This window comes from Microcebus murinus, chromosome 10, assembly GCF_040939455.1.
Source record: "Microcebus murinus isolate Inina chromosome 10, M.murinus_Inina_mat1.0, whole genome shotgun sequence".
In the NCBI taxonomy this organism is placed as follows: Eukaryota; Metazoa; Chordata; class Mammalia; order Primates; family Cheirogaleidae; genus Microcebus; species Microcebus murinus.
The window spans coordinates 12,105,644-12,129,643 of NC_134113.1; the positions used below are offsets into that span (position 1 = coordinate 12,105,644).

The 24,000-nt window shown below is 52.7% G+C and overlaps 1 protein-coding gene across 6 annotated transcripts; it reads right to left on the reverse strand.

The window, feature by feature from the left end:
- Window positions 1-1,635: 1,635 nt before the first annotated feature.
- Window positions 1,636-9,576, reverse strand: LOC142873338 (apolipoprotein L6-like). 6 transcript variants are annotated; one of them, XM_076007050.1, is made up of 6 exons: window positions 9,322-9,570; window positions 8,811-8,936; window positions 6,367-6,419; window positions 4,445-4,476; window positions 3,654-4,333; window positions 1,636-2,262 (listed from the first exon to the last, which is right to left on the reverse strand). In XM_076007050.1, exons 3-6 carry the CDS (start codon window positions 6,390-6,392, stop codon window positions 2,143-2,145), a joined length of 858 nt encoding a protein of 285 aa, XP_075863165.1. In that variant the 5' UTR covers window positions 6,393-6,419; window positions 8,811-8,936; window positions 9,322-9,570; the 3' UTR covers window positions 1,636-2,142. The 6 variants fall into 6 exon arrangements, with proteins under 6 accessions (XP_075863165.1, XP_075863164.1, XP_075863161.1 ...); XM_076007049.1 differs by having other exon boundaries at window positions 1,636-2,247; window positions 3,654-4,476; window positions 9,322-9,576; XM_076007046.1 differs by having other exon boundaries at window positions 3,654-4,476; window positions 9,376-9,568.
- Between the last annotated feature and the right edge of the window lie 14,424 nt (window positions 9,577-24,000).

The following is a 24,000-nucleotide window of genomic DNA, read 5'->3' on the forward strand; positions in this document are numbered from 1 at the left end:
CTTGTGCTCTGAGAGGAGAACTGCTCTGTAGCCAGGTGCAGACGCACTGCTCGTGCTGGGGCAAAACCTGCCCTGTAGCTCAGTGGAGCAAAGCCGAATGTGGCTCTCTGTCCCGACCCGCGGGACCTTCTGTTACTCGCGGGGGCGAGGGGGACCCTGCCTGAAAGAGATGAGCGAGAGAAAGAAACGAGACCAAGCGAATGATTGTCAAGGTCTGCTTTACTTAGATTCTTAGTAGGTTTTATAAGCATACAAAAACAAAGAAGTAGAGGCAAAAAAAATAGAGTGTTGACGATGAGGCTTGGGTCTGGGTTAATCAGCCCCAATCAGCGTCTTATCGGTATCCTGTTTTTTGACTGGTTACTCATCTCCAACCTGGCAGGTGGTCGGGAACAATTGCAGTCAGCACTCCCTGGAGCATCCCGTGGTCAGCACGTCATGGAATGCATTCTTCTCGGAGCTATAGCTGGAATTTTCCAGGGTGAAGTCCGTGTATAGGACGAGTCATAGGGGAGTTGAGGGTCTTTGAGGGTCCTTGCCTCTAACAGCTCTCTTTCTAGAACTCTCCTCCCCTTCCTTTCCCAGCCCTGCTGAAAAGACACAAACTTTCCCAAAGTTTCCCCCCCTCTCTTGCAATGCAAAACACATGCTTTGGGGATAAAGTCAGTCATTTGGTGGGCAACATTTAGGCGGATTTAAGTTCGAATTTTCTATCAGAGCCTTTTCTCTCCCCTTGAAAGACCGTCTTACCCAGAGGGGGCATGTGGGTGCAGTGCTGGCCCTCTGGGGTCCCACTGGCCCCAGAGAGGTATCCTGGTCCCCTCCCGCCAGGCAGGCGTCACTGGCTCCTTCACGCCAGGGTTCAAGTCCACCCTGGTGCTCTCTCTGGCCTGGTGCCACCTGGGCTCTTGAGGAGCTAGGGACACCCTGTTGCAGCCATGACCCACACAAACCCCGGGCACAGGCTAGCTACACAGCCAAGGGGTCACCGTGCCCCAGCCCAGTGGTCTGTCTCTCCTCTGCCTTGCTCAGGCCTGGGAAGAGGACAGGGGACAGGGAGCAAAGGGATGTCTTAGCCCCACTCCCTGCCTAAGTGCCCCACGGCTTCTCCAGTGTCCTGTGGCTGCCTCAGGAGGTGGCAGTCACCTCTCCCCCAAATACTTGCACATAGTTTCCCCCTGACTCCCTCCGACCTCTGCCACCAGCTCGACCACGACAGGAGGAGCTGGGGCTGACTCTGATTTCTTGCCCCGGCCCGTCTCCTGCCTCTTTCCCGCCTGATCCTGGCAGGCTGCTCCCCACATCCCTCCCTGGCTGGGACTTCCATGGTTTAGCCCTAATAATAAAAGGGGTGTAGGGGGCAGCTTGCAGACAGAGGGGAATGTGCATTGGGAGGTGTTGCAAAATGATGCCTATCGCACATGTCGAAGGCTTAGGAAATTTCTGCTGCTAATAAACAAATGTTTTAACTCTTATAACCCCAATGAGTATGGTAGGAGCGGTAATTGGTTCGAGTAGTCTGATTGCTGGGGATTGGACCTCCGTCCCTCCCTCCCTCACCCCAACCCCCTGCCGTGGCTGTAGTCATTGTTGCTCAAGAAACATGCCGCTGGTGGTCAGACTCCTCAGGGACCGTCCGTCTGGAGTTGTGATTTTATTCAGTTACTTTGAACACAAGCAATACACATTGCTGACGTGTATTAGCACATTGCTAATGTGTATTAGCATTTGGCTAATTTAAGCTGAAGAATTGGGGAGTGCCAGGTGGTTTTGAACACTTAAAACAGAAAGAGCGATGACCAGTCTTTGTCTGATTAAAAGATTATACCTACAGTCAGGAGAATATTTTGTAACATACAAAGCAAACTCATGCACTGTGTGCGCAGCCCTGAGGGAGGTTCCCCTGTGCACGGGCAGTCTAAGGACAACGACACAATGGCCTAAAGCCAGCACTTCAACCCCAAAGCAAGGAGAGCACAGGAAACAAACTCTATGCCAAAATGCCAACCTCGTTAGCCTCGGTTGGTGCATTGTTTGCTCCTATTTTTTTACTTTCCTTAACTTAAAAAACATATTGCATTTAATATCCAAGCACTATTTTAAAAATAGCAGTTAAGGCACAGAAAAGAAAAAAAATATTTTTCACATGGACAGCTCATGCAGGTTGCAGGTGTTGGGGTGCACAGGGTCTCCTCCTCTCTCCTTCCCACCAGAATGTGGCTGGCCAGCTTCCAGTGACATCCTTTCCTGTGCAGAGCGTATCTGAGCCAGCGAGGACCGAGTTCCGCCAGGGTAGGGGAGGAAGAGACACAGAGACATGGAATCTACATTAACCAGAGAAGATTAACTTGTACCCCAGGAGGGGAGACTAAATGTCTCTACACCTGAGTCACCACGCCCAGACAGACGGCTCACCTGTTCCTCCCACTGCTCTGCTGAGGGCTGTTACGGGAGAGACCGTATCTGTAGAAGAACCTGTCATAGTTTGTGAAGACCTTTATATGCCTTTTCTCCTGTTCATCTGTCTGCTGTCACTGTGTTTTATAGATTCAAATTATTGAAACTTCGAGAGATGGAAAGGACGTTCCTTCTGCCTCCGCAACGGAATTAAGTGGTGGGGCCTTTGAGGAGGTGAGTCACAAGGACATGACCTTGTGAATGGGACCAGTGCCCTTATAAAGAGCCCCAAGGGAGCACTTGTTGCCCTTTTGCCCCTCGAGGGTGGGGCAAGAAGGAGCCGCCCTGAAGCAGAGAGACAGCTCCCAGAGGACTGGATCTGCTGCCACCACCCGGCCTTGATCTTGCACTTCCAGCCTCCAGCACTGTGAGCAACACAATTCTATTGTGTGCAAATTCCCCAGTCTGAGGTGTTTTCTTACAGCAGCCTGAACAGACTGAGACATCTGGCAAGTGACGGTACCTCCCTGTCGGAGTCATCTCAGCTGCCATAACAAAATACCGCAGATTGGGGACTTAAGCAATCATTCTCTCCTTTGCTAACGCTTCTAGGGGCTGCAAGTCCCAGATGAAGGTGCTGGCCCGTTCGGAAGGGGCCCTGGCAAGGGCTTGCTTCTTCCTGGCCTGCAAAGGGCCGCCTTCTCCCCGTGCCTCACGCGGCCTTCCCCGGTTCAGGCGGCAGGGAGGGCCCTCTTGTGTTTCCTGCTCCTCAGATAAGGAGACCAGTTCCATGGGATGCGGCCCCACCCTTTCGACCTCATTCAACCCTACTTACCTCCCCAAAGCGTCATCTCTATTACAGCCGTGCTGGGGCTCAGGGCTCCAACATGGGAATTTGGGAGAGAACACAAGTCAGTCCCAACGCTCCCTGTGGCTCAGGGTCCTCCCATCTAACACTGGGAAGCCTCTGTTCCCAGCATGTGGGCCTTAAGGAGTGTCAAGGGAGAAAGAGAAGGCACAGCCAGCTCTGTCCGGGCGGGCACCCTCATCTTAAAGGTGTCCTGGATGCTATTTGGGCATCCAGGGCTACCATATGCCCATGTCCTCAAGAACATCCATGCAACCTCCTCTCTCTCTCACACGCACGCACACATACACGCGCACATGCACACACGCACACATTCGTGTGCACACCCACAGGCCCCAGTTACCCCCCAGCCCCTGGCCCTTCCCAGAGAGGGAACTCTTGACCTCACCCACTGCTGCAGGAGCTCGTATTGCTCCGTGAGTTCCGCCAGCTGATTTTCCAGCTTCCGAGCCTGGGCCCTCAGCTCATCGGCAAGCTCTGCCGTTGCTCCCTCCTGCAGCTGCTTCCAGTCCCTCGAGACAGCGGCCAAGTCCAGGCCAAGGCCCAAGGCGGCCACTGCACCTCCCAGCATGCGAACACTTTTGGTCATGGCCAGTGTTGTGCCCCCAAAGGCCTTTTGCACCTCCCTGCTCCTTCGGGCCGAGATGCTGCCCGTGGTCATCAGCCTCTTGGCGGCCTTGGCCAAGTGGGGGTGGGCTTTGGCATTCTCAATGGCACGGAGGCTCTTCTTCATGTTGTTGAGGCCACAGATAATCTTGCTGGTTGCTGAGGCATAGAGTTCTTTCTTGGCCTCATCCTCACCACCCTCTGTGTCAGGGATGCCCACTAGGTTGCCGGCCTGAGCTTGGGCTTTTTTCTTGTGAGAGTGTTCCAACAGGCTGGTCACGGTGCTGGTGACTCCAGCTGCGATCCCCAAACCCTGACCAGCAGTGAAGAGCAGCAGGCTCCCTCCTGCTGTCACCGGAGCCAGGGCCAACCCCAGGATGGACGCAACCCCAGAGACCACAGCCACGGAGTTGGCCGCCAGGCTGGTCTTGGTGAATGCTTTGTGTTTTTCGTCGATATCCTCTGCAAGGGCACGGAGCCCAACAATGCTCACTTCTAGATCTTGTTTCCATCTCGGAAACTCTCTCAAAAATATTTTTTCTTCAGCTGACAGATGATCTTCTGCCTTCTCACCTTTGCTTGGAGGAAAGTCCTCCTCCTCGTCCCTGCGGACAAGGGAAATAGATTTTGCTCAACTTCCCAGATGGGAAAGCCCAACTCTTCATGTGGGCCCTGTGGCTCCGGGTGTTCTTTCCACTCTCAACTGTGAAACTCCCGTCCCCCAGCCCGCATCTCCCTCAAGGTCCCCTGAGAAGTGCCAGGGCCTCCGTGAGTGATTCAACCATGGCTGAGAGCTACTGGTTCCCTGAAGAAAAGCAACACTAAGAGGGGCCTCTGGAGGGACAGACAAGTCACCTGCGCCTGGGACAAAGAGCCGGGGAAGGGTGAACCCTCTGAGGAAGGGTGTCAGCCTTGCTCAGATTGCCGTGGCAGAGGGGCAGCGGGGAACTGCTAAGATCCTACGCCAGACAAGGAACTTGGGTCCAGTGGAGGGACAGATCTAGGGAAGAAGTTTGGGACAAAGGGACCCCGGCCCCTTTCCCCCAGCACGGTGCAGGACAAAGGGGGAAGGGATCTTTGCCGGCCAGGTTGACGTTTTCGGCCTTCACAGGAGAGCAGGGTCAGGTGAAGGCAAAGCTCACGGCTTGGGGGGCTTCCTCCCTCCTGGGACCATTTGTGCGTGTCCTTCATGGCCATCTGAGCCAGAGAGGAGGCCTGGTGACAACACAGACACCCTGGCCCAGAGGGAGCAGCAGAGGAGGCAGGAGCCCTACAGGGGACCTGAGCTGCCTCTTTACCCTTCGGGGGAGGGGCCTGAAGCCCAGGGAGCATAGGGCTCTTCCAGAGGAACGTGGGGGGCGAGACGGTGCCCTGGGCGGGGTCAGGCGTCCTGGATGGGGCCACAGCGTGGAGGCCCACCCCGCATCCGTCTGTGCCAGGGCTTCCTCGCCTCAGTGCACGGACACTCGTGAATCGATTTACCTTCCAAATAATCTCTCTGCACACACACAATTCCTCCATGGAAAAGACTCGAAACCCAATAGACCACCGAGGAAACCCTTTAGTGTTAATGAATTAATAAACCTAGGCCCAATGAACAAGCAGATGTGAATCAGTTAACGGAACAGAAGGCCACCAGGGACCCGTGGTGGGGAGGGCGGGAGGAGGGCGAGGGGAGCCCTAGGGAGCACCCCGGAAGGCACAGAGGCCATAGTCTAGCTCCTCATCTGTGTCCACACGTGTGTGGGGTAAGAAGAAAGAGCAAATACGTACAGAGCTGCAAAGATCAACACCGCTGCTGTGCATTAGCTGTAAAGTTTTGTGTTTGATGTGATTGGTGCCTAGCGGAAGCTCGGCTTCCTGCCTTTCTTAGTTAAACCCAACGTCGCCCACGTGGACGTGTCTCAGCACATCCCGTGCCGGGCGTTGGTGTCTCCAGCGTCAGCCAAGGGCTCAGTCCACGTCGGAAAGACACCACACACAGTGCACCTCATTCCCCCTGCAGATATCCGCTGCTGGCCCACCTTGTGCTGGGGCTGGTGGTGCTGCATCTGCTGAGTAATGGGTAATTTAGCTTAAATTCAGTAATCTGTTAGCACTAAAGGGCTTCCTTGGTGGTACATGAACCAAAAGATCGAGTTCCTGTGTTCATGGGACTCACGGAGGTGGCCTCGGGGTGGGGTGACTCTGCACTTAGAGTTCCGTTGCCTGACGCTGTGCCCCTCAATCTTGACTCGCTCTCCAAAATATTTAGTTTAGCTCAGTGGAGATTTTTTCCCCTGGGGGACCATATTTCCACCTGCATGTTGGAGACTGGCGGGCAGACAGCGCCCACCTCAAGGCGCGCCTATTCCTTGTCTGGAGGGTGCCGCGGCAGCTCAGCAGAGCCAGCCCCTCCCCCAGGGCCCAGGCTCCTCCCGTCACCTTTGCACACCGTCACCAGCCTCACGTTCTCACCCTCCCGGGAAGGCCCGCAGTGCGGCCCTTGTGCATACCATGTGTAGCGTGTCTGGAAATCCATGTCTCCACGGGCCGAATGATTTTCTGACTGGGAATGAGGAAAACAAGGTTACTGCACATATCATGAAACCTTATGAAATTCAAGTCTGGAGGGAGTTTAGATGGTGTGGAATCAAAATAATAATGAAACACTTTTGGTGTGCTAAATCTGTGCAAACTGTTAGTTTTAAATTGTACGTTGTGGTGGAGTTTCCATACAATCAAGTACACGTAATGAAGTACTCAGTTCAATAAATTTTGACATCTGTGGCTGCGGGTAGCAGAATATGCCACCCCAAAATGTGCCACTTTGGCATAAGGATTCTCTTGAGCTGGAGGCAATTGAGAAGAAATAGATACAAAGAAAGCTCTCTGCCCTCCCCCTCTTTGGCTAAAACAGAACAGAGAATTACAAAGATAAAAGTGTCCCTCCCCTCCTCTCTGCCACAAAGGACAAAGTCTGATGACCAAGGACGGCCTGTCCGTCAGCCGAGAGACAACACTGGAGGTGCCTTTACTAAGTAGCCTCTTTCACCACGAGTTTCCCATTGTTTCTTCCTAGCCGGCCATTCGTTTCATCTGCCCACCATTTGTCGGCCCTAGACACTCAGGGTCCTGTTCCCTTGTCTTGTCATGTTTCTATAATTGTATTATTCTCTGTTGAATGTGTGCTATAAACAGGGAGTTCCAAGCCACCTAGGTAACTGACAATCCAGTTGAAGCCACTTCTTGTCTGTGGTTATCGCCCCACCTTGTTTAGACTTTAACACCGGCACCCACTCTGCAAGCCCCCCATCCCACGTTGCCCTGGCTCCTAGTCTCCCCCGCTCACATGCGACCACTCTCTTTGAGAGTTACTGATTGGCTGGGCATCTCCCGGGTTTATACCAGGTACACATGTTGGTAAACTTGTTTGTTTTTCTCTTACTAATCTGCGCCGGGTTACAGGGTCCCAGCTGAGAACTCAAAAGACTAGAAGGAAAATTATTTTTTTCCCTCCCTTACAATAAACACCCAAGTGATCACCAGCCAGGTCAAGATACAAGGCAAGATCTCCTCCTTCCAGGCAGCACCCAGCCCACCCACCCAGGGGTAACCCTGACTCTTCTAAAGACCATTGATTAGTTTGCAAAGTCTTGAAATTGAGTAGGCAGTGGGTGTCTGAGTCTTGTTCTGGCTGGGAGATCAAATATGGGATCCGTGAGTGTAGGAAGCACTCAAAGCCATGACTGGCTGGAGAACGCATGGGAAAGAGGGATAACGGGGACAAATGTGGTCGCATGTGAGCGGGGGAGACTAGGAGCCAGGGCAACGTGGGATGGGGGGGCTTGCCGAGTGGGTGCCGGTGTTAAAGTCTAAACAAGGTGGGGCGATAACCACAGACAAGAAGTGGCTTCAACTGGCTTGTCAGTTACCTAGGTCACCTTACAGGTGGCTAATTACAATATCATTTGCTTTGTGGTTTTAAAATTTCTCCGCCCTTTGAAATCACCATATCAGTTCCAAAACAAGTATATAAAATATGAAAATGGGAGGAAAACAATTCTGAGAATTACTGCCAAATTCTTTTTTTTTTTAATTTTCTTTAGAGTATATGGGGGTACAAGTCTTAAGGTTATATATATTGCCCGTACCCCCTTCCCCCTTGAGTAAGAGCTTCAAGCGTATTCATCCCCCAAATGTTGCACATCTTACTCGTTGTGGTTGTATATACCCATCCCCTCCTGCCCCCTCCCACCCTCCCAACACCCGATAAAGGTTACTCCTATATGTCCACTTAGGTGTTGCCCAAATTCTTAATAAAACCCACCCCTTTAGCTTTAAATAATCCTCCCCTCAACTTACAAAACTTCAAAAGACCAAAAACTGCATCTTCTTGGTGAAGCTGCACTTTTTGAGCCTGCCCACGGGGGTGTGAGGGATGGGGGTGGGAGGTCAAGTGGGGTGAGGGGTGAGGGGAGTGGAGGGGGAGGAGAGAGAACTTTCACTTTTGTTTTCAATAAAAGCTGCCTGCTATGGCCAGGGAAAGATGAGACCTGGTGAGTCATATCACATTCTTTTTATTTTTGAGACAGAGTCTCACTCTGTTGCCCTGGCTAGAGTGCCGTGCCATCAGCCTAGCTCACTGCAACTTCAATCTCCTGGGTTCAAGCAATCCTTCTGCCTCAGTTTCCTGAGAAGCGGGGACTGCAGGCATGAGCCGCCTTGCCCGACTAATTTTTTTTCTACGTATTTTTAGTTGTCCAGCTAATTTCTTTCTATTTTTAATAGAGACGGGGGTCTCGCTCTTGCTCAGGCTGGTCTTGAACTTCTGAGCTCAAAGGATCCATCCACCTCGGCCTCCCAGAGTGCTAGGATTACAGGTGTTAGCCACTGCGCCCAGCCCCAGCTTAACACTCTTAATCATGTTTTCACATCCCCATGAGGGAGAGATTCCTACCTGGTTTAACACTAACTCCAGGTGCGTGATGCCTGGAATCGTAGCACTCTGGGAAGCCAAGGCGGGAGGATCACTCTAGCTCAGGAGTTCGAGATCAGCCTGAGCAAGAGCAAGACTCTGTCTCACCTAAAGAAAAAAAAAAAAAAAAATAGAAAAGTTAGCCTGGTGTGGTGGTGGGCACTTGTCTCCCAGCTGCTCTGGAGGCGGATGCAGGAGGATCGCTTGAGCCCGGGAGTTTGAAGTTACAGCAAGCTATGATGATGCCTCTGCACTCTAGCTAGGGTAACAGGGAGGCTGTGTCTCAAAAACAAAAACAAAAAACAAACACACGGAGAAGCTGACCCTCTGATCAGCCAGGCTCACAAAGTGCCGGGCTGGCTGGGATTTGCATGCTGGCCGCCCCGACACCAGCTCTTTTCCCTGAACCAGGTGCCCACCCCTTGGGCACCTTGACCTTAAATTAAAGGACCGCGGCCACTCCCTGCCCCCTGCCCCACCTGTGCCGTCCCACCTTCTCTCCACGGAGCTCCCACTAGTGGCTTGTGGTCCTGGCCTCTGTCCTCACCTCGCTGAGGGCCTCTGGTCCCGCAGGTGGCTGGGAGTGTCCGGGCTGCAGGAGGAGTGGACGAGCAGAGGAGACGGCCCAGCTCTGCCAGTGGCTTCTGCGGAGGGATTGATTGTGAAACTGGTTTGGGGTGAACTGCTGCAAGCACAGAATAGCAACGCCCACAGCAGCTGAGCCTCCTCTCAGAAATCATGGACTGGCAGAGAAACTAACTGCTTTCGGTTTCCTTGGGTCCTTAAGTGTGGAATATACCATTTCCTTAAGTGCTAAATTTGGCAGCTGATATGTCTGACATTTTGCTTTGACACTTTGTTTTTTATTGTGAAGGTACATCCTCATTCTTTCAAATGCACATCTTGGCTTGTGGTTATTATCTTTCAGAACATGTTTTACAGCAATTTTTGTGAAACCATGGATAAGTAAAAAAATTGTGTTATTTTTCCATGGAACCAGACAGCTCGAACCAGTTCCATCATGGTTCCTTGGAACCAGTTCCATCATGGAAACAGACAGCTCGAAATATCAACGAAGTGCTTGGGCAGGACGTGGCTGATGAATGCACAGTATGTTGATGGTTTGAGAAGTTCTGTTCTGGTGATTTTAATCTTGAAAATGAGCCATGTGGGTGACCTGACACCAGAGTTAATAATGGTGAGCTGAAAACTGTAATGGAAGTGAATCGATCTTAACCTATGTGTGAATTAGCAGCAAGGTGTGATGTTACTATTTAGTGGCAAAACCTGACCTACCCGATCTGGCATGAGTTTGCTCGTGGCTTTTGTGTCTCCCATGTCATTTGACTGTTCGTAGATGCACTGCAGAAATAACACGATTGACTAAGGAGGGTATTCGGGGGAATGTCACAAAATATGTAAGACCCACACCGCATGACCTCTCCAGAAATCAAAAAACTGGGAACTCTGACAGGCATCTGGCCCCAAGGATTTCAGATCCAGGATTGTGATACTCAATCTCCCATTTCGCAGAGGAGGAAGCAGAGGCCCAGAGAAGCTAAGTGGGTAGCCTGGGGTCACACTGCAGAGAAGGGGCAGAGCAGTGCCGGGCTGTCTGCGGGAATGAGCACAGGGTGGTTGTAGGCTGAGATGTGTGGGTCTCTCCCGTATTTGGTGCAAACCAGGGTCCGGAAACCTCTGGTTTGTTTGTATTTATATGCCCAGGGCCTCTACTCCCCACCCCTCGCTGAGGCCACCGGGGGCTGTGGGTTTGCAGAAGGCGTGGTCCACCCAGCCAGTCCTGGCTGTGCAGGGCGTGGGGGCCGAGTGATGTCCCCTGGGGAGGAGAGCCAGAGGGCGGGGGGCCACTGTGCTGGGTCTCCTGGGAGCCGTTCCAGAGCAGGCCCCCCAGACTCCATGACCTGACCCTGCCCCTCGCACTTGGAGAACACTCTGAACAGAGACTGTCACTGAGGAGGAGGTGGCTGATGGGGGCAGCCTGCCGTGTTCCCTGCCAGCAGACCCAGATTGCTGCCTGGTCCTGGGAGCCTCGGGGCCCAGGCTGGTCCCTGTGCTAGGGGCATGATTCCCAGTGTGGCTCTTGTGCTCTGAGAGGAGAACTGCTCTGTAGCCAGGTGCAGACGCGCTGCTCGTGCTGGGGCAAAACCTGCCCTGTAGCTCAGTGGAGCAAAGCCGGATGTGGCTCTCTTTCTAGAACTCTCCTCCCCTTCCTTGCCATCCCTGCTGAAAAGACACAAGCTTGCCCGAACCTTCTCCCATATCTTGCAATGCAAAACACATGCTTTGGGGATAAAGTCAGTCATTTGGTGGGCAACATTTAGGCGGATTTAAGTTCGAATTTTCTATCAGAGCCTTTTCTCTCCCCTTGAAAGACTGTCTCACCCAGAGGTGGCATGTGGGTGCAGTGCTGGCCCTCTGGGGTCCCACTGGCCCCAGAGAGGTATCCTGGTCCCCTCCTGCCAGGCAGGCGTCACTGGCTCCTGAATGCCAGGGTTCAAGTCCACCCTGGCGCTCTCTGTGGCCTGGTGACACCTGGGCTCTTGAGGAGCTAGGGACACCCTGTTGTAGCCACGACCCACACAAACCCCGGGCACAGGCTAGCTACCCAGCCAAGGGGTCACCGTGCCCCAACCCAGTGGTCTGTCTCTCCTCTGCCTTGCTCAGGCCTGGGAAGAGGACGGGGGACAGGGGGCAGGGAACAAAGGGATGTCTTAGCCCCACTCCCTGCCTAAGCGCCCCATAGGGCTTCTCCAGTGTCCTGTGGCTGCCTCAGGAGGTTGCTGTCACCTCCCCCCCAAATCCTTGCAGATACTTTCCTCCTGACCGGCTCCGACTTCTGCCACCAGCTCGACCACGACAGGAGGAGCTGGGGCTGACTCTGATTTCTTGCCCCGACCCCTCTCCTGCCTTTTTCCCCGCCTGATCCTGGCAGGCTGCTCCCCACATCCCTCCCTGGCTGGGACTTCCATGGTTTAGCCCTAATAATAAAACGGGTGTGGGGGCAGTTTGCAGACAGAGGGGAAATTTCATTAGGAGGTGTTGCAAAATGATGCCCATTGCACATGTCGAAGGCTTGGGAAATTTCTACTGCTAATAAACAAACAAATGTTTTAACTCTTATAACCCCAATGAGTATGGTAGGAGCAGTAATTGGTTCAAGTAGTCTGATTGCTGGGAATCGGACCTCTGTCCCTCCCTCCCTCACCCCCACTTCCCTGCTGAGGCTGCAATCCATGTTGCTGAAGAAACATGCCGCTGATAGTCAGACTCCTCAGGGACCACCCAGAGTTGTGATTTTATTCAGTTACTTGGAACACAAGCAATAGACATGGATTGGGCTAATTTAAGCTTAAGAATTTGGGGGTGCCAGGCACAGTGGCTCACAGCATAATCCTAGCACTCTGGGAGGCTGAAGTGGGAGGATCACTTGAGCTCAGGAGTTCAAGACTAACCTGAGCAAGAGGGAGCCTCTTCTCTACTAAACATAGAAAAATTAGCCGGGCATGGTGGTGCATGCCTGTAGTCCCAGCTTTCCAGGAGGCTGAGGCAGGAGGATCGCTTGAGCCCAGGAGTTCGAGGTTGCAGTGAGCTAGGCTGATGCTATGGCACTCTACTCAGGGCAACAGAGTGATACTCTGTCTCAAAAAAAAAAAAAAATGGTAAAGATGGTAAATTTTATGTATGGGTATTTTATCACAATTTGACTCGCTCCATATCCCATAGAACATTCTACTCTTTGCCCCTAGGGGTCCCCGTTGGCACACAGGAGATCCCTCCCCGTCCCAGAGGTGCTGCCAAGCCCTGAGGCACATGGGAGACAGCCCCTGCTGACCCGCCCCTCTGACCCCAGCGCAGTTGACAGCAGAGCGTCAACATTGCTAAGTCCTGCAGGCCCGCTCACCGCAGGGTGCTGCAGGCACAGGTCATGAGGCTCCTGTGTCCACAGGCCCAGAGGGCCCTGTGAGCCTTCAGCACCTCCCCTGGCAGACCCCTGGCACAGGCAGTGACTGTCATAAAGGATGAGGAAAGGCTCTTGAAGAACATTCTGACCCTGAAATTCTTGGATTCCAGGAATGTCTTCCCTTCTCCCTGGCTGCAGCATGTCGGGACTGTTTTTGAGCAAACACTGCCCAGAGAGGGCAATTGGCCAAATGTAGCAAAAGTTCCATCCCTTCCTGCTTTGCTTTGCCTGGAAGCAATTCCAGCACCCTGGGAGCCCAGGCCAGAGAGCGGAGCAGGACAGCCCCCGTTACAAGGGGAGAGAGGAGCACTGAACCTGACCCCAGGACTGCACACCCTGCTGCTCATCCTACAGCAACTCCTAACCCTCACCTACTTCCACCTCGTCTACTTCCCAGGGTTCTCGTAAGGATCGGATGAGTTACCCTGACAATGGCAAAGTTGACGCGCATGCCGGTACGCTTACTCAAGTCTGTGGAAGACACGGACTTGTCTCCCATGTGAGATTTGAGAGACATCCTTGCTCCTTCTCCTACCCTGCATTAAAAATGCAGGTGTCTGAAGCCTTACGAATCCTAGAAGAAGATGTTGGGAAAACCCTATCAGACATTGCTCTAGGCAAAGAATTTTTGAGGAAGACTTCCAAGGCAATCACCGCTGCATCAAAAATAAACAAATGGGATCTCATCAAATTAAAAAGTTTCTGCACAGCTAAGGAAACCATCATTAGAGCAAATAGACAACCCACAGAGTGGGAGAAAATATTTGCTCTCTACACTTCTGATAAAGGTCTAATAACACGAATCTATCTAGAACTTAAAAGAATAAACAAGAAAAAAATCAAACAACCCCGTTAAGAAAGGGGCAACGGAAATGAACAGAAACTTTTCCAAAGAAGACAGAATAATGGCCTGCAAACATATAAAAATATGCTCAACATCTCTAATCATCAGAGAAATGCAAATCAAAACCACAATGAGATACCATCTAACACCAGTGAGAATGGCTTGTATCAAGAAATCCCAAAACAACAAATGCTGGCGAGGATGCGGAGAGACAGGAACACTCCTACACTGCTGGTGGGCTGCAAATTAGTGCAGCCTTTGTGGAAAAGAATTTGGAGATACCTCAAACAGCTAGATATAGAAATACCATCCGACCCAGCAATAGCATTGTTGGGCATCTACCCAAAAGAGCATAAGACATTCTATTACAAAGACATCTGCACGCGAATGTTTATGGCAGCACAATTCACTATTGCAAGATCATGGAAACAACCCAAGTGTCCGTCAATTCATGAGTGGATAAGTAAAATTTGGTATATGCTCACAATGGAATACTACTCAATTCTAAGAAATGACAGTGAGCTAGCACCGTTTATGCTGCCCTGGATTAAGCTTAAGCCCCTTATCCAAAGTGAGGCGACACAAGATCAAGAAAATGGGCTCCACATCTACTCACCATCAAATTGGTGCTGACTGATTAAAACTACGGTGCTCAAATGGTGGTAGTGCTCACCAGGGTTTGGGGGAGGGGAAGATACACATCTTAGGGTTGTGGTGAGTATTGCGGGGGGGGGGGGGGGGGGGGAAGGGAATACCTCTAACCCTTCCTAGGGAAAGGCAAAGATATACAATGTAACCAAAAGGTCAAAAAAGGAAAAAAAGAAAAAGAAAACTTTTATCGGGTGGCGGGCAGATGGGAGGGTGGGGGAGGGGAAGAATATATATTTACAAAATAGGTGCGATGCGCACCACCTGGGGGTTGGACACGCTTGATGTTTTGGCAAGGCGGCGGGTGGGGCGGTGTAGGAATGGCAGGGGCAATATATGTAACCCTAACAATGTTTGTACCCCCATAATATGATAAAATAAAAGGAAAAAAAATGCAGGTGTTTGTCACCCTGGGTTGGAGTGGTGGGAACCTCCACGTGCAAAATGTTCCACGTGGAGCCCTGTACTGGGAATGTCTCACACACGGTTTGATTTCATCCATATGCTCTTCCGTGAGGCAGGAAGAACAAGCCCGATTTATAGCTGCCAAGACTGACACTCACGAGTCTAAGGAGCAGACCCAAGTCGCAGTGTGGGACACGGCCGCGGTGGGGTTAGAACGCACACCTGTCTGGGTGCACTTCTCTTTCCTCTGAAGCGCTTCACAGAAGTCTACATCTCTGTTCTGCGGCTGGACGATAAGTGAGTTTGCAAACTGGGCTCCCTGGGGTAGCCCGGCCAGGGGTGGGATGGGGGCGGGCAGGCGAAGGGCACAGAAAGTTGAGTTTAGCTCACGTTTTAGTTAGCAGGTTGCAAGTGACCGGACCATCCTGGGCTAGCACAGGCAGAAACAAGGATTTGCTGGGAGGCTATTGATCTAGCTCGGTTGATTTTTACGCCGCAAAGCACAATTCGGTGCCTCATGAGGTCAGCTTCCTGGGTCTCAAGTAGTAACAAAAGGAAATGAAATGAGATAGAGTGGAAATACCAGAGTGTATCGTACACAATAAGGATGCAAGTATTGTTTCATGGCGACTATGTACATACAATCGGAACACACATGTGTTGATGTGTGTGTGTGTATGTTTGGGGTTGTAACAGAATGTTTGAGAACTACTGATCTGCTCACAGAATCAAAGGAGAATCCACAAGGTTTAGGGCAGTCCCAGGTCCAGGGACCAGGACCCCATCTTGCTTCTCTGCCCCATCTGTGCACCAGCCTCATCCTGTTCTACTGCACGTGGGTTTTTTCCTTAACAGAGAGAACGAGCCTCAGGCCTATTCCAGTCCGTGCCCTTCTAGCTACTGGATTGTACAAGCAAGAGCGTTTCCTCACCAGATCCAGTAAGAAAATTCCCTGGGAAGCTCTCTCTGGGCTAACCTGTGTCCCATGTCCCGCTGGTCTCTACGGCTGTGGGCACATGGTTCCCCGACGCCCCGGCCGGTTACGTTGCCTGTCCGTAGCAAAGGCAGTGCAGTTTCTGGAGGCTTCCCTGAGGCTGGAAGGAGGGAAACATACAGGGAGCGCTCTTCTGGACAAGTGAGCTGATGGTCCTCTGCGAGCATCAGGTGGGAAAGACCTGGCCCCTGCTGATTTGGTCCAGGTCCCCCTGGCCAGCGCTTTGTGAAGCGGCGCGTTCCCCAGCGGCTGGTCCTCCCAGGTGGAGGGTCACTGGGTGCTCTGGGTGCCCGGGTGGAGGGTCACTGGGTGCTCTGGGTGCCCGGGCTGAGCAGCCCACTCTGCTCCAGTGGAAGAGTCCATTTCAGGATGTCTGCTAGCCTTTCTAGGCTTGGGCTCAGGACGCCTTGGGGCTACCTTCCCACGCCCCTCACAGAGAATCGGTCCCTCTGGCAAGTGCCCTCCCTGGTATCAGAATTTCCTCTCTGCTGGGGGAGTGGGGGGTGTAGCCTCGGCTCCCAGAGGCCTGCTTGTGTATGCAGTGGATTTTGGGGGTGGCCAAGGGTGAGAGTCCCCAGGCCACCTGAGCCCACACCTAGCTCTGCCCCTTCCCGCTGCGGCTGGGCACGTCACTGCCCCTGCAAGCGTGGGCAGCTGGACTCCAGCCGGCTGGCAGGGGTCCCCCATGACCTCGTCACCATAGCGAGCATCTTCCAGGAGGAGCCGCAGCCTCCCAGAATGAGCGTGGGATGAGCTAGGTGAAGGGACGGCTTTGCTCACGAACTATCTAACAGAAAAACACAAGCCATCTAACTCGCAGTCTCCAGATAACCTTAAACTCGCTGTTCTTTTAAGATTAACTAACTGTCTGTGGAGATCCCCTCTTTACCGCTGCAGAGATGTTGACACAAGAATTAAAAGGAGCCTGACTACATTCCAGAAGATGAGAGAGTCTCTAAGAGCAGGAAAAAAAGAAAAACAAGAAAGGCTGCCGGCTATCTCTTGTTATCAGTCTGCAGCAGAGGGGAAAAAGCCATTTTTACCCTTTAAAAGCCGGAGCCGCTTTTCCTCAGCTGATGGGACTTCGCTACTTCCTCTCAGTGCCAGGGGTCTGCGGGGATGGCCAAGGGCGAAAGTCCACAGGCCTCCTGACCCCACCTCGCTCTGCCCCTCCCGGCTGTGCCATTCCCCTTATTTTCTCTCTTTCTCCTTCTCTTTCTCTGGAAAGTAAATAAGCTTTTTACTTCTTTACATCCTCATCTTTTTTTTTTTTTTTACTGTGTCCCTCACTTTTTTTTTTAATTATTTTTTTTTATTTTGGCATATTATGGGGGTACAGATTTTAAGGTTTCAATAAATGCCCATTTCCCCCCCTCCCCCCAAAAGTCTGAGTCTCCATCATGACCATCCCCCATACATCCTCATCTTTATGTGAGAATTCTTTCTCATCCCACGCCATGAGCACCTCCTGAGTTCCTCACCCTTACACTAGGGTCTTTTTCTCTTCTGCGATTCTGGGACCTTAGAATCCATCACTCTGTGATTCTCACTCAGATTCTATGTTTCCAAGAGTTTGTCACATCTTCGACTGTTGCTTTGGATCCAAGCCTTGTTCTCTCCCCAGCCCATTGGATTTGTGTTTTCAGGCTGCCCCCTGTACCTCAGGAAGGCCGTCCACAGAAAATATACTTTGGGGTGTCCTCGCTGTCACGTTGGGCCCCTGCCTGTCACAGGGGCTTAGCTTCCGGGTGACGAGTTTGAGCTCTCCCATCTCTCTACCCATTGCTAGGTGACACCAGAGCAGGGCCAACATCTTTTTCATCTTTTCTCCTTGGTAGTTAGCACCAACCAGCACCGAATGCAAATGATGACATCAGCCTGGAGATGATTCCCTCTACCTTTTTCTCTTAGAAGTTCTTAAAACCAGAGCTGGCCATTTCCTAAGGTATGGACTGGGATTCTGATGTGCGCAGAAAAGCAAAGCCCTGGGGCTGAATGTAATTAGTGTGAAGAAGAGAGAATCTTCCAGCAAGGATGAACTTAGGGCTGGGAGTCATATGAATTTGGTCACAGCAGACACTTGACTTATTTGTAGCCCAGGCTCGTGGTCAATGACAAAGCTGACCTCACAGAGTGATCAAAAGCATGAACCTAACACACAGGAAGCCCATGGTGAGGTCGGGCGGAGACGGGCTTCCTGTGTGTTAGGTTCATGCTTTTGATCACTCTGTGAGGTCAGTTTGCTGATGTCCTGTGTTGCCAATGAGAGGACATGAGGAAGCAAAAGTGTGCCCAAGACCAAACGCCCAGCCAACGGCAGAGCTGGAGCCCAGGCGGTCCGTGTTCCAAGGCCGGAATCAACCACTCTGCTCTGCAGCTTCTAAGAGCGGAGGATGCAGCGTGAGATTCATCAGTTGAAGCACCATGCGTGTTCTCTGGTTCTCCCCAAAGAGAGCAGGAACTGTCTCCCGAGAAGAAAGCGACCCAGAGGGCAGGGGCACCTCGGTGCTGCCTCCTCCCTGCTGTGTCCAGGGCTGCTTCTGCCCTCCACAGGGACATGGACAGGAGCAGGGCTCCGTGGCCAGGTGTGGCGTGGCCTGTCCACCAGAGCGGGGCCTGCACGCCAGCCACGGCCCCCGGCACGGAACTCCCTCCCGTGGTTGTATTCCGGCCACTCTGGGCCGGAAAGTCAGGCTTCCCCGAGCCCAGACAGCCTCCAGATGGCTTTTCACTGAACACTCTCCCAGAGCGTTTGGGGAGCCCAGGGCAGTGCAGCCTGGAGACGGAGCTCCGGCCCAGCATCAGAGCCGCAGCCAGCCCCGTGGCTGCCCCAGTGCACCGTGGCATCCCGAGCAAATCCGTTCCGCTCTGAGCCCACGTTTTCCCACCTGTAGTGCACTGAATGGTGACCCTAAACAGTTATGTCCAAGCCCTAATCCCCCTTACCTGTGAACGTGACCTTATTTGGAAACAGGGTCTTTGCCAACATAATTAAGGATCTCAAGATGAAAACATCCTGGTCTTAGGATGGGCTATACATCCAATGGCTGTGTTCTTAAAAGAGACAGAGACAGAAGACACAGATATGTAACACAGGGAAGGGCGCGAAGAAAAACAAAAACAGATTTTCTCTCTCTTTGAAACATCCCCCATTCTTTTTGGGAACTGCGGCCTGACCTGCATCCCCGAGGCAGGTTAAGTCCTTTGTTAAAAGGGACGGCTCCATCCCAGGCCGGCGGAGGTCACAGGCTTTGTCTTTGGCAGAGCCGGGAGGATTAGAATACTCAACCGCAGCAGCCTAGAACCGAGGGCCTCCCTCTAACAGCTCTGTGTTTCTGCTTATGTTCAGGAAATTTGGATTTTGAGACGAGAAGATCTACCATTTTCCCCCCTTTGCTGGCAAAGTAATACCAAATTCTCTTTCCTCCTCCCCAGAACACTTGTCCTCGTTCTTCCGATTCGGCCTCGTGGACAAGTGCCGAGCTTTCGGTAGCGCAGACACGCAGAAGACGGAGGCAGAGGCTGCAGGGTGCAGCTGCGAGCGGGGCTTACCTGCATCCCCGGGCGCGGAGAGCGGCAGGGAGCTCGGCCCCCAGAGCCCCCGGAAGGAACCGAGCCCGCTGGCACCGTGACTTCAGACCTCCAGCCTGCGGACCTGTGACAGAGCACATTTCCCTTGTTCTGAGCCACAAAGTCGTGGTCATTTGTTATGGCTGTCTACAAACCTAATGTGCCTTCTCTGAGGGCATCGATTGGGTCAGGAAGTCACCCTGGGGGTTAGAGAGGTACACAGGAGACTGAACTTGAACCCCACCCTGAGAAGCTCACAGCTGAGTTGAGAAACCAAACCAGAAACCTCCTTGTAGGGGGCGGGGCTAGCTCCAGGGAGCTCCAACCCCCCTCCGGTTAGGGAGCCAGGGTTAAAGTCCCATCTGGGCAGTATCTTTTGCAGGGGCTGCACCGGCTTCTGGGCTGCAGGGGTCTCAGCTCAGGGGGAGCGCTGGTGCAGATCTTCCCCGGTGAGAGCAGGGCAAAGGGCTTTGCAGGACTCAGCGAGGTGATGAGGGACCTGGGGAGACCAGCAGCCAGCCACGCCCAGGCCACCTGGGCAGACAGGTGAGTGCGGTCGGGTTGTCAGAGCCTCGCTGTCTTCCCCTGGACGCAGCAATCCTGGCCTCACAGGGCCGTACGAGATGAAGTGAGCCGTGTGCACAGAGCGGCTGCTGCCGTGAAGAGAGCCGTGTGCACAGAGCGGCTGCTGCCGTGGAGAGAGCCGTGTGCACAGAGCGGTCGCTGCCGTGGAGAGAGCCATGTGCACAGAGCGGCTGCTGCCGTGGAGAGAGCCGTGTGCACAGAGCGGCTGCTGCCGTGGAGAGAGCCGTGTGCACAGAGCGGTCGCTGCCGTGGAGAGAGCCATGTGCACAGAGCGGCTGCTGCCGTGGAGAGAGCCGTGTGCACAGAGCGGTCGCTGCCGTGGAGAGAGCCGTGTGCACAGAGCGGCTGCTGCCGTGGAGAGAGCCGTGTGCACAGAGCGGTTGCTGCCGTGGAGAGAGCCGTGTGCACAGAGCAGTTGCTGCATGAAGTGAGCCGTGTGCACAGAGCGGCTGCTGCCGTGAAGAGAGCCGTGTGCACAGAGCGGCTGCTGCCGTGAAGAGAGCCGTGTGCACAGAGCGGCTGCTGCCGTGGAGAGAGCCGTGTGCACAGAGCGGCTGCTGCCGTGGAGAGAGCCGTGTGCACAGAGCGGCTGCTGCCGTGGAGAGAGCCGTGTGCACAGAGCGGCTGCTGCCGTGGAGAGAGCCGTGTGCACAGAGCGGTTGCTGCCGTGGAGAGAGCCGTGTGCACAGAGCGGTTGCTGCCGTGGAGAGAGCCGTGTGCACAGAGCGGTTGCTGCCGTAACTGGCCAAAGCCCTACTGCTCCAGGCATCGCTTTCCTTAGAGGCCGGTGCTCGAATCGCAGGCGAGTTCCAAAGGAGAAGCTAACTATCTTCCAGAATGTGTCCCAGTGTTTTCAACTCAACACATGGGCTGGGACACAGGGTACAACAAACGCGGGATTTGGGGTCAGACCAGCGCGGGTTTGAGTCCTGGCTCTGCCCTTCCCTGGGAAAAATCACTCGCCCTCTCCGCACTTTCCTGACCAAACTCACAAACGCAGGATGTCACCGTCATCGGGGTGCTCGGCACAGGAGGCGCTTGGCGATGTTTCTGAATAACACACGCATTAAACAAAGGCGGCCGTGTGGAGCAGAGACAACTGACACTAGATGTCTTACAGGAAGGGGAGCAGACAGGAGGCAGCGGGAGGGAGGAGAGGGATGCTTCTTGGGGGAGGATGGGGAAGCCAGCTTAGCAGGAAGTTTTGACTGCTAGGGGCACAGGTCCAACTCAGACCACTGTGTGCACAAGTCGAGACACGTCTCCACGCGTGACTGCTGCTGCACCTTGAATGGGGGCACGCCCCCACCCGGGACCCTGGCACCTGCTGCTCCCTCTGCCGAAATGCTTTCCCCACATACTTCTGTCATTTCCTCCTTTTTGTCCTCCTTTGGATCTTTATCAAATAAGTTTACATTAAATTTTAAAGTGCATTTTAAAATTAAATTTAAAAACGTACCCTCCCACTCCCCACCCAGCATTCTCTATGCCTAGTCTCTGCTTTATTGGTTTATTTTTCTACATAGCATGTGTCATCATGGAACATGCTACCTCTATGATTTATTTTATTTACCATCTTTCTACCCACGCCCTCCCCCACCAACCATGCAAAAACCATTAGGCAGGATTTTTCTTGTCTTTTTTTTTTTTTTTTTTTAACTGCTGTATTTCCACCCTCTGGGACTCGCCTTGAACATAGTGGGTGTGAGGTTCTGTCAGCTTGACAGAACCAGGGGTGCCCAGATATTTCATTAAACGTCTCTGGGTGTCTGCGAGGGTCTTTGTGGGCGAGATCAGTGCTGGAATCAGTAACTGAGCAAAGGGAGCTGCCCTCTCCACTACGATGGGCGTGATCCATCCCCCTGAGGGCCTCAACAGAACAAAAGGGTGTAGGAGGGGGGAGGGGAGAGCTGTCTCACTGCTTGAGCTGGGACACTGGTCTTCTGCCCTCAGGCTGGACCTTGTACCACTGTTATCTGACCTTCAGATTCGGACTGAACTATACCACTGACTTTCCTGGGTCTCCAGCTTGCAAATGGCAGGTCATGAGACTTCTCAGCCTGTAATCATGTGAACCATTCCTTATAATCAATCAATCAATCAATCAATCAATCAGTCTCTCTCTCTCCTATTGGTTCTGTTTCTCTGGAGAACCCTAATATAGCAGGCATTCAACAACTATTTGTTGAATGAACAAATGATTTAATTGAGAGGTCCAGGGTACAATGGCTTAGGCATAGCTGGATCCAGTGACTCAGGAAAAAATCATCAGGGCTCTGTCTTGCTGTATCTCTTAGCTGTCCTTACCTCTGTTTGATTTTGTTCTTCAGGCCCTGGGTCACCTGTAACCCCAAACTCACATTTTGTTTACTTGGCAATGGCCCTCCAGGAAGCCTGGCAGGAAAGTCCCAGGGAAGACTCTGATTTGTCCAGTTTGATCACATGCCCATCTCTGAGCCAATCACTGCAGTCAAGAGGCAGGATCCACCACGGGCAGCTAGGAAAGAAAGAGGAGGGTGCTAGAAAGGCAGACAAAAACAACAAAGGACAACTGCAGAGGGCTTCCTGGAGGGGTGGCCTTTGTGTCAGGCCTTGGAGGATGGTTAGGATTTGGCTATGATGTCAGAGCGTTGTACAGCTGGCTCCTGCCCACCTGTCCAGCCTCCACATCCTGCTCCAAATCATGTGATCCAGCCACTCCCTCTTCCCTGGACCCAGTGCAAGTTTTCACACTGCTGTGCCTCTGCTCATCTTCCCTGTAGCTAATGCTCCCTTCTTCCTCAGCAACATGGTGATTCTCCATGTCCTCAAAGACCTGGGTGTCATGCCCTCAGATAGACATGTGCACAATCCCAGGCACATGTTCACATAAGCTCACCTAGACACAACCTCTCCCTGTCTCTGTTTCTTCTCTCATCCCGCCCTCCTTCCTTATAAACTAGAAAGCACTGCCACCCCCCTAGGTGGCATGTTTATCAGCAGAGTCAAAAGGAAAACCTGGTCCCCAAATATCTGCCCCATGTCATAGCCTCAGTTTCCGAAATTCAGTGTTTGTTCCTACACCATGTGCTGGCCACTGTTAGGTTCTTTGGGAAGGATTTTTTTAAAAAATTCTAAAGTGCCTGATACAGAAGACACCCTCAACAGATACTACTGAGTGAGTTAATGAATGAATTACTGAATCAATCAATCAATAAAGACAGTGTTTCCTCCTATAGAGCTGCAACAAGGGCCATTGGCCACGTGTAGTGGCTCAAGCCTGTAATCCCAGTGATTTAAAAGGCTGGGAGGGAGGGATCAGTTGAGACCAGGAATTCCAGACCAGCCTCAGCAACATAGCGAGACCCCATCTCTACAAAAAATAAGAAAAATTGCTCCTGTAATCCTAGCTACTTGGGAGACTGAAGTAGAAGGATCTCTTGAGCCCAGGAGTTCAAGGCTGCTGTGAGCCATCATCATGCCACTGCACTCCAGCCTGGGCAACAGAATAAGACCCTGTCTTAAAAAAACAAGGGCCAAAAGCAGGAAGAAAGGAATGAGGCCTGCAGGGAGATGGCTATGTGGTGCTCGGGCTCTGCAGGGAGGCCTTCCTGGAGGAGGTGTCCCGTGAGAAGGCCCTCAGAGCGTGGGCTTTGCAGAACTGGGGAGGACGGGGCAGATGGATTTGTAGGGCACAATATCCGAGTGCCGGGGCGTCCAGTCTAGGGCAGAATGGGAGCAAAGGGCCCCTCCTTTGGGCTGAATATCCACCCTGCGCTGGCCTTTGTTGAGATTACACGCCTCGGGCTCGGGGTGGAGAAGGGTGGATTTCCATGCGTGGCTACTAAGACAGGTCCTGACTCAAGTTAGCTACATTCTGATAGAGGGGCAAGTGGAGGGAAAATTCTAGAAGATGGAGTGCATTCTCCTAAAGCACTCCTGCTAAGCCAGAAGTACACTGGGACCGTAGACCCGGGGCAGGGGTCCTAAATGTTTGCATCCTCACAAGCAGCTCATGTAACAGTTGACAACGAACTTTTCCATCCGTCATCGGCCCGTCCTGGGTGGTCGGCATGCCCTTTGCTCAGCAGTGACGACAAAGCCCCTCCTGGGTAAGGGGCGTGAGGACTCAATGAGCCCCTGCGTGTAGAGAACTTAAAGCTGC